This window comes from Hordeum vulgare, chromosome 3H, assembly GCF_904849725.1.
Source record: "Hordeum vulgare subsp. vulgare chromosome 3H, MorexV3_pseudomolecules_assembly, whole genome shotgun sequence".
NCBI lineage: Eukaryota > Viridiplantae > Streptophyta > Magnoliopsida > Poales > Poaceae > Hordeum > Hordeum vulgare.
The window spans coordinates 258,729,253-258,739,934 of NC_058520.1; the positions used below are offsets into that span (position 1 = coordinate 258,729,253).

Here is a 10,682-nt window from a genome sequence, read left to right on the forward strand (position 1 = left end):
GCGGAAATAGCGCACGATCAGAGGTGCAACGATTACAACAACGGTTTACTTGATGAAGATTATGAGAATCGGTTTGCACAGTATGCAGGCACAAAATAAGCTGGTGAAGATTAACTGGTATGAAGAATTTGGGGTTGAGGAAATTCAGAGAAAGTCTTCAGCAAATTCTTCAAACAGTGACAATAAAGTCTTCAACATACAATATTGAGGAATTGAAAGAGTTGAAGAAATAGAACCCGTATCACGACAAAGACAATTGTTGATGACCCAGTTCCAACTGTTGTGACAGTCGTACGTCTGGTTTGGAGCGGCTTAGTATTGAAACCAAAGGACACACAGTCCCGGGACACACAGTCCCTACCGTATTCTCCTTGAGCTAAGGACACACGGTCCTCGCCCAACACTCATGGTAAGTCTTCAGGGTAGACTTCCAAACCCTCACAAACTCGGTCACCCGGCGATCCACAATTGACTGCTGGATGCTCTAGACCATGACGCCTAACCGTCTGGAGGATGCACAGTCCTCAAAGGTAAGAGGCTTCAGTTCCACACAGGAACAAATTCTTCAGTGATGCTCAATCACTTGGTTTTTGGTTTGTGGTTTGGTGTTTGGGGGTATTTCCTCACTTGATGATTTACTCTCGAAGACTCTGAGGAATTTGGGTTCCTCTAAATGACAAGTGTCAGTTTCTCACGGAGCAGCCAACCAGCTAGTGGTTGTGGGGGTGGCCATTTATAGCCTGGGAGCATCCTGACATGATTTGACATAAATTCCCTTAAATATCATGACTGTTGGTGTGGATAAGATTGGTGAGGTGGCGCGTATCGTGGCAACGGTCGAAACTCTCAATTGTGAGAGTCCTCATGTCTCTCATATTCCTCACTTGAGGCTTTTTTAGGTTTAGGCTTGGGTTGAGCATCATGAGGAAATTCATTCCGTAGTATTATCTTGACCCCCTTTAACAGTACGGTGTTCCTAAGACTCAAGAGTAAAGAAAACGAAACAGAAAGAGTAAGTCTTCATGCTTCGAAGTCTTCAAACAGTATTTCATCAGGAACCACCGAATTCCTCATCTTCAATATCTTCATGAGGAATATCAGTTTCATCGCAATTTCTCCGCGATCAAAGTCTTCAGCATAAGACCAATTTCTTCAGCCGAAGACATACATTTTTAGGGGTCGATATTCATCGTATAACTCAAACTCCTGAGGGACTTATGGAGCCTGTGTACACTTACAAACACATTAGTTACTTAACATATAAGTCTTCAAACCACCAAAATCACTAAGGGTACTAGATGCACTTACACTATTCCACCACGACTTTTGCCCACGAAGTACTAGCCTTACTCATGGTAGATCTTCACGAAGTAGGCGATCTCCTTGCCCTTACAAACATCTTGGTTCAACTCCACAACATGAAGTAGGAGGCTCCCAAGCGACACCTAACCAATCTAGGAGGCAGCACACTCCAAAAGGTAATAGATGTGGTAGAACGATGAACTCCTTGCTCTTGTGCTTCTAAAGATAATCTCCTCAACACACAATCACTCTCTCACAGAATAGGCATGGGCAGGAGAGACTGATTTGGTGGAAAGCAGCTTGGGGAGGCTAGAGATCAAGTTTCAAATGTTTGGATTGGAATATCTTGGTCTTAACACATGAGTAGGTGGCTCTCTCTCTCGGAAAAATGGATTTGGCAATGAAGTGTGTGTTCTGAGTGTTTCTCCCTCGAATGAGAGGTGGGTGGAGGGGTATATATAGGCAGTCCCAAAAATCCAACCGTTACACCTAAAGTGGCCAACTCGGTAACACCAAAGTCATGAACTTGGTGGTACCGACTTGCACTAAAGGAAGCAACTTTTGAATCTCGGTGGAACCGATATACACAACTCGGTGACACCAAAAAGGTGGCTAACGGTCAGATGACACAACCCGGTGACACCGATACCTAAACTCGGAAATTCCAATTTTGTGTACCGAGGCAACAGAAAGTTGGTCACCTAAACTCGGTAGCACCGACACGATTTTGGTTGCACCGATTTGGTGGCTTTGGCTAGGGTTCTGCCTGGGATGAAAATCGGTAGGGCCAAATTGAGAAAGTTGGTGGCATCGATTTTGTGTATGAGGCTTTGGACATAATGGTTATGTGGGAAAATGAGTGAGTATTTTTGGTGGCTATCTCTAAGCACTTGAGCAACTAGTTCATTTTAATACCTCACCCTTTTAATAGTATTGGCTTTACTATGGACTCAAAAGTGATTTCTCACAAATATAAAATGAAGAGTCTTCTAGCTCGAAGCTTGGGCCAATCTTATTCCTTTCTTGCATCAAGGGGCATATCCACATAAGCCTTTAGCCAATGCATCTTTTGAACTTTTCTGAAATATACTTGGATAAACATATTAGTCCAGTGATGCATATGTTGTGATTAATTATCAAAACCACCCCAGGGAGCAATTATGCTTTCACAATGGCCAAACCACGAATATATGGGCTAACAATTGGATAGCGAAGGAGACCACACCGCGACCATCACCTCCCTCGTTGGCGATCCTCCAATGGTTGTGTTGGAGTTACTATCTCTAGCTACTACATCATGGAATGAGGCCCAAGTGCAAACTGTTTTTCTGCCAATTGATGCTAATGCAATTATGAGAATTCCTATTTGCATGCGCAATATATAGGAATTTTGGTCTTGGTACTCGGACAAGAAGGGAAGGTTTAGTGTTAGTTCGACATATAAATTCCTGCTTAAAACAAAGTTGCACAGGGAGGAGTGGCTACAAGGTAGAAGCGGGTTGCACTTTTTTGAGAGAGATGAAAAATCCTGGAGCTCCTTGTGGAAGCTTAATGTACCATCAAAGATGAGGATGTTCTTATGGAGACTCGCTCACCATTCGCTACCGACAACACATGTCTTGAAGATACGAAATTTGGCACTACAAGATGCTTTCCCATTATGTGGATTTGAGGACTCATGGCGACATGCTCTTGTGTCGTGCACTATGTATAGGTGCGTTTGGGCACTGCCCAATGAAACGATCGTCTCGAGTTTGACAGATAACATGGAAGCCAATGCGGGAATTCAGATGTTTGAGCTGAACGATGCGTTGAATCATGCGAGCTTCACAATGATGGCTGTTATTATTTGGTCCATATGGTATGGATAGGTAAAGCAACCTATGAATAAATATTTCAAAGTCTTAAGTAGACTATCTCTTTTATGAATAATTTTATTGCAGAACCGAGGCAGTTGATAGTGAGGCAAGAGCGTCATGTGGAAAATGGAACACCATCAGCACAACCAGAACGATGGCTACCACCTCCTAGTGGTGCCGTGAAGATGAACATAGACGGGGTTGTTGCTAGATCCCATCATGGAGGAGTTGTTACTACCGTGTGTCGAGACCATGCTGGCTTATATTTGGGATCATCGCCAGTAGTTTTCAAGGGAATAAATTCTCCCTTGATTCTGGAGACACACACTTGCCAAGAAGCTTTGACATTCATGAATGATCTAGCTCCTAAGAACATTTGTGTGGCTTCGGATTGCGAGGAGGCGGTTAACAATATAAACTAGGGACACGAGGTCCTAATGTTGCAGTAGTACATGAAATAACGAGTCACTGTAATATTTTTATTTCTTGCTCCTTAATTCATGAGTATCCAGGATGGGAATGGGCCGGCCCGGACCTGACCTTGGACCCGACTCGTGTGACCCTAAGGCCAATTTGTGAGGCCACAGTTTGACCCATATAAATAATAGTCAATGGCTTTGTTGGACCGATGAGTATCTCGGGTCGACCTAAACTCTTACTTTATATTTCTTTGTGGATAAATGAGATATTAAAATTAGTCACGATTTTGGAATTTAACTAGTGTAAGAATTAATAAGATTTCTAATACATGGTTAATTGAAAAAAATCAAGCGATTTGCTTGTGATTTTGTAAATGCAGATCTTGCTGAAACATACCAAAACTATTTTGTTGTTCATATACATGAGAATTTGCCAAAAAATATATGACACACTTCGTCGTAAAATCGGGTCGTACGACAACACTCGCTTGACAAAGATTGCAACTACTATGAGATAGGAGTATAATACTTTATAATGAGTCAACCCGATTGACCCAATGGATCACTCGATGCCGGCTGTGTTGACTCAAATCTCATTTGAGGCCGGCCCACATAATCCATTGGCTTCGATTTTTTTGGGTCGGGTCAACGACCCGGCGAGCTGACCCGGCCCATTCCCATCCTGAATGAGCATAGGAACTTTAATTACGAGGCTCATAATCTCTTCAAGTTTACTTGTAATCTAGATATGGGCACACATGTTTGGTTGGGCTATCCTTCATGACTCAAACCATGTATCCATTTCTTTTCTTTTGCTTTGGATGAATAAAGTCAGTATGATTAAAAAAAAACTGTCACTTTAAAAAAATGAAAACTGTCACTTCTCTTTTGACCAGAGACAAAACTTCCGGTCTGGTTGTCTTCCCCAATGGAGTTACCATTGTGGAAGGGCGCGAGCCAATAGGAAGCCGCGATCCAGCCAATATGACATCGACAAAAAAAACTGTGTGCAGATCCACGATAAACACACAGGTTGTGTTGCCGTACTTCTCAGTATTTCTCCCAGTTTAGATCTGCGTTTCGCTTTCGCTGCTCCCCTTCGATCCCCAATAAGGCCGGCAGCATGGAGGAGACGCCGCCGCAGCCTCAGGCGGCCCACGCATCTCCTCCGTTCCCGGCGATCTTCACCCCTCCGAGCGCTCTCTCCTCGACGACTCTGCGGGGCAGCCCCACCGTCCCCAGCCCCGCGCACTTCAGCACGCCACCGGGCCCGCCCGTCTTCTCCTCGCCGCTGCGCCCCGCCGCCGTGCCATTCCGCACCACCCCGGTCTCCCCTCAGGCGGTACCCTTCGCCTCCCGCACCGCCTCCTCATCGTCCTCCGTCTCCCTCCCCACATCCTCCGCGCCGCACACCCCTCACGGCGCGGCCACTCCTCACGGCCACGTGCCCTCCGCGGCGCCGTCTCTCGAGGACTCCAGCATCGACTCCCCATATGTCCTCTTCTCTGCCCGCAAGGTACGCGTCGCTCGTACCTTACCGCAGTAATGTCTGCACATCTCGTATAACTCAATTATGCATGCGCTAGTCGAGTTGTGAATTACGCTTGGTTTTCTGATGCGAATCGTGTTTAGTGCATAGGCATGTGCAAATTCTGCAGCTTGTCCCCTCCGAAAAGCTGTGCATCATTTAGTTAGCGTTTTTTTTAGAGTGAATTCCACTTTTTACCCTGCAGTTGTACATTTGTGACACTAATTACCCTACCGAGTGGAAATTCATCTAGAATAACCCTTTTGGAAGCTTTGAATCCTTGTTTTCTGATGTGTGTCCATCATGCAAGTGTGAGATGACGCCGGGGGTCCAAATATATGTGGACGATGACAAGGAATGGAACAAATGGATAAGAGAAGTCTGGACATGATCGTCAATGATGCCCTCCAATCTTTACATATTTTTTTATGAATCATTGCCGCAACATGAGATCCTATCTAACATAAACAAGGGAAGTGCAAAACCGGGGAAAAACCATGCTAATAATTTCCAAAATCTGATATTTCGATGGAAGTTCCACTAAGTGTGGTAATATCTGTCACAAATGTACAACTATAGGGTAAAAAGTGGAATTCACTCTTTTTTTTTACTTGTAGGTCCTGAAGCAGAAGAAACTGCTGAATGCCCCTAGCTTGGGGTTCGGAGCTCTTGTTTCACCAGGGAGGGAAGTATCACCAGGTCCTGAAGCCTTGGAGCGTGATCCGTGCCGTTGCCTCAGCTGTGGGGCTTATGTGAATTTGTACTGTGACGTGTTGATTGGCTCTGGACAATGGCAGTGTGTCATCTGCAAGAAGCTGAACAGCAGTGAGGGGGAATTCATGGTCTCCAGCAAGCAGGACCTGGTTCAGTGGCCAGAGCTCGTGTCCTCGGCTGTCGATTATGTGCACCCAGGGAATAGGCGGTCAGGCTTGTTCCCGGTGTCCGTCTCTAGGGTCTCTGGCCCCATTTTTGTTCTCATAGATGAATGTCTTGATGAGGCGCACCTGCAGCATCTACAGGGCTCCTTGCATGCATTTGTGGATTCACTCCCTCCTACAGCAAGGATTGGGATCATCTCCTATGGTAGAACTGTCTCTGTGTATGATTTTTCGGAAGGGGCGGCAGTGTCAGCGGATGTGCTACCCGGTAATAAGTCGCTTACCCAAGAGTCATTGAAGGTGCTAATATACGGGACAGGGGTGTACTTGTCTCCTATACATGCTTCGCTGCCTGTTGCACACACAATATTCTCATCTCTGAGACCCTATCAGTTAAGTGTGGCGGAAGTGTCGAGGGACCGATGCCTTGGTGCAGCGGTGGAGGTTGCCCTTGGTATTATTCAAGGGCCGTCAGCGGAGTTGTCTCGTGGAATCATCAAGAGATCAGGAGGCAACTGCAGGATCTTGGTGTGTGCTGGTGGCCCCAACACGTTTGGACCAGGATCAACACCTTATTCTGTTCAACACCCAAACTATGCTTACCTGGAGAAGACAGGTATGAAGTACATGGAGAGTCTTGGTCATGAAGCACAGAGACACAGTACCATCGTTGACATTCTTTGTGCTGGAACATGCCCTGTGAGGGTTCCTGTTCTGCAGCCACTGGCAAAGTGTTCTGGTGGTGTGCTTTTACTTCATGATGATTTTGGAGAGGCCTTTGGGGTCAACTTGCAGAGGGCTTCAACCAAAGCAGCTGGCTCTCATGGCTTATTTGAGATTAGATGTTCAGATGGTATGCTTGTCACTCAAGTAATTGGCCCTGGTGAAGAGGCTTCTCCTGATTCTCATGAAACATTCAAGCATGATACTTCATTTTGTATCCAGATGCATATTGTTGAGGGGACACAGAGTTTTTCGGTGTCTATGGAGACAAAGGCTGATATCAAGAATGAATTTGTTTACTTCCAGTTTGCAGTCCGTTACTCTAATATGTACCAAACAGAAAGCACAAGGGTGATCACTAGCAGGCTGCAAACGGTTGATGGTTTGTCTGCATATCTGTCAAGTGTGCAAGAAGATGTAGCTTCAGTAATCATTGGTAAGAGAACTGTCTTGCGCGCCAGGACTGCCTCCGATGCTCTTGACATGAGGCTCACAATTGATGAAAGAATTAAGGACATAGCTCTCAAATTTGGTACCCAGGTTCCAAAATCAAAGCTTTATCGATTCCCAAAAGAGCTGTCATCACTCCCTGAGTGTTTGTTTCATTTGAGAAGGGGGCCACTCTTAGGTAGCATAATAGGACATGAAGATGAGAGATCAGTTTTGAGGAGTTTGTTCTTGAATGCATCATTTGACCTCTCGCTCCGTATGATTGCACCTCGCTGTATAATGCATCGAGAAGGTGGCACATTTGAGGAGCTGCCAGCGTATGATCTGACCATGCAATCTAATTGTGCAGTGGTACTGGATCATGGAACAGATATTTTCATCTGGTTGGTAAGTCACCATCTATCTTCTCTCTCTCCCTCCCCAGTCCAAATAAGGGAGTCACCTATATGGTCTGTCTCTTTACAACATTATCTCAGTGCTGTAGCTGCCTATTAAACTTACTCCATTCACCTTTGTTTTCTTTTCAACATTCTTGACATAATATGTTTTTTCACGGGTGTTGTCTTTTGGATGAAATGTTTTGGCTTTGGAATTGTAGCTGTTGAACATGACTTTGTTCTTGATTGCTAGTATATTTGAATAGGAGGTGACTTCCTTTTTGCAAGGAAAAAAAAGAAGAAGGATGGGGTTTTAGCAGTAGCATGTTTGCAAAAACTAACTTGTTTCCAGGATCGTGAGCTTATGTAATAATCATAAAGATTTTGCAAGAAATATAGTGAATGGAGTTCGGAAGCTGAATTTATTGGAACTATTAAATTTTCAATAGGGGCCAGTGGATGGTTAGAAGGAATATAGACGTCTCAGGAATGTATGTGTGTAAATGATGCTAATACTTGATATACCAGGAAGATGTCACATTTTGCTCATTTACTTGACACATAAATGGGTGTTGAATTATCATTATGCAATGGCTATTTTGGTTGTTCATCATAATGTTGCTATCAAAGAGTAATATTTCCTGAGGTGCACTTTCTTATGTGTGTCATCAGGGTGCCGAACTAGCAACCCAAGAAGGACAAACTGCAGCAGCTTTGGCAGCATGTCGTACACTGGCAGAAGAGCTGAGCGAACTCCGTTTTCCAGCTCCCAGGATACTTTCATTCAGAGTCAGTTTCCCTGTTCCCAACCTTCACTTTGGTTTCCAAAATTCAAACTGCTTTCCTTCCCTTTCTCTTATCAACTCTTCTGCATGCCTTTGCTATCATCATAGTATCATACTCCCTCCGTCCCAAAATAACTGTCTCAACTTTATACTAATTCTAGTACAAATTTGTATTAAGCTTAAGACAGTTATTTTAGGACGGAGGGAGTATCTGATATAGCCCATGTGTTGTTAGATTACATACTATACACAGAAAAAATTGGCAATCAACATCTTTTCAGTTATGGTGTTCAGTACAATTCTGTAATTTGCTTTGAAGTGCTTGATATGCCCTTTGTTTTGTATACACCCCTTGTTTTGATTCCAAATCAGTCTGACAGTAGTACCAAATTCATTAACTGTGCAACTATCATGAAACACGACTTGCACAATCTACATGCTTTGTTTTGCTCACTACCTTTTTTTGTTCTTGTTGGTGTTCTGGTGCAGGAAGGGAGCTCTCAGGCTAGATACTTCGTCTCACGCCTGATCCCAGCTCACAAGGACCCTACTTATGAGCAGGTAATGATTCTCTTAACCCTAGCAGTGACATTCTGGTTCGCATGCATTCATCCCTGCTGGGTTATTTCGCTGATAGTTCTTACGGCAGCTAGATTCACGGTCACTGATAAACAAAATCGTGAGCAAGGCTATAATTGTTAACATGAGATTTGCATGTTTCAGGAGTCGAGATTTCCTCAGCTACAGACCCTTGCTCCTGAACTGAGGACCAGGCTAAAGAGCAGCTTCATCCACTTTGATGACCCTAGCTTTTGCGAGTGGATGCGCAGCCTCAGATTGGTCCCGCCGGAACCAAGCTAATGCAAATAGTTGGATGAGTGCAATCAGAAACGATTGTGGATAGCCGAGGTTTGGCTTCTAACGGAGCTGCCAAAAGAAATCTGAAAGGTTTGCGAGGTAACGCCCAAGGCCTAAACACTTGTTTGGGTTGATGAAGCGACAATTAGTGTGCAGGAAGCAAATGAGAAAGGGACTTCTTTTTTACAGCGAAGCTGTATAATATTACCTGATTATTTTCTCTGACGTGGTCGCGTAAATGCATTATCTCTTGCCACACAGGCACACAGAATTTTACACAGTAAGAGCATCGCTTACTTTCTCCTGCCTTTGAAGAGTTTGTTATATGCCACATAATACAAGTCTGGCTTGGCCATTCATTTGATTCCTTTTACTCCTCCAGGCGAATCCCAATTTTCCATTTATACGACATTTTTTTGTTGAGAAATTCCGTTTATACAATCAGATATACTACATTTAAACAGTATTGCTTAGTGTTACAGCCTTACATTTGCTCTTGATTTGTGGTCGTAAGTGATATTGTGAAAAATGAAGGAGTGATCTCGTGCGCAGTTGCCGATGGTATCGTGAAAAATGGATGAAGTGATTTTGCACGAAGCTGATAAGTACTAAGGAGGTGTTTGTTTCCATGAATGGTAACATAAACATAAATGGAAACTGATTATACACTGTAACAACACTGGAATGGACAAATACCATTCTGTTTGGTTCTGCAGTGTAAGGCGCTGATTGGATTGTCGTTTCTTAGCGCTAAACCCCTGTAAAATTTACACACCTCTCTCCGTCGTTTTGTTTAGCAGCTGAGAATAGTGCGTGACCAGTAATTTAATACCTCATCAGTGTTTGGTTTGGCACAGTAACAACAAACATTTTTTCCACGCACAGAACATAACACAAGCTTTCACACAATTTGCAAGTGTTTCACCAGCACAATTTCAAATTCATCTAACAAGGAAATAATTTAAAAATATTTTTGCATTCATCCAATGCAAAGACATCTTTCAACAAGAATTTGGCTGAACTTTAATGCCATTACACATTCTTAAAATGCATATTAAGCCATGGATACAAACCCAAAATTCAACGGCGCACTTTGAAATAAACTACATAACTAGTCTGTAAAATTGTTTTTATACGATAAATAAAAAGGCTAAGTTCACGATCTTGAAAGCAGCTTTTCATCGATCCTCATCTTCTAAGGCACACCATTGGACACATTTTCTAATCAACCTTGCTTATTTTTTATTTGCCAATAAGCAAGAGTTAAAATAAGAATAATACAAGAGAAATATACCAACAATAAGAGGTGCACATAGATAGCTCACATTTCGCAATAGAATAAACTAGAAAGATCAAAAAGAGGTGCGTCACCTCACCAAGCATAAGCAACAAATGCAGATACGAGCATGACTTTCCCAACAAATGCATATACTAACAGGATTTTCCCAACAAATGCATGCACAAGCGGCAATATTTGTGCCATAACGAGTGTGGATGTACTAA

The 10,682-nt window shown here is 43.4% G+C and overlaps 1 protein-coding gene across 1 annotated transcript; it reads left to right on the top strand.

The window, feature by feature from the left end:
- Positions 1 to 4,597: 4,597 nt before the first annotated feature.
- Positions 4,598 to 9,645, top strand: LOC123443637 (protein transport protein SEC23-1). Its single transcript, XM_045120113.1, has 5 exons — positions 4,598 to 5,096; positions 5,726 to 7,546; positions 8,209 to 8,325; positions 8,811 to 8,882; positions 9,045 to 9,645. Exons 1-5 carry the CDS (start codon positions 4,704 to 4,706, stop codon positions 9,180 to 9,182), a joined length of 2,541 nt encoding a protein of 846 aa, XP_044976048.1. The 5' UTR covers positions 4,598 to 4,703; the 3' UTR covers positions 9,183 to 9,645.
- The last annotated feature ends 1,037 nt before the right edge of the window (positions 9,646 to 10,682 follow it).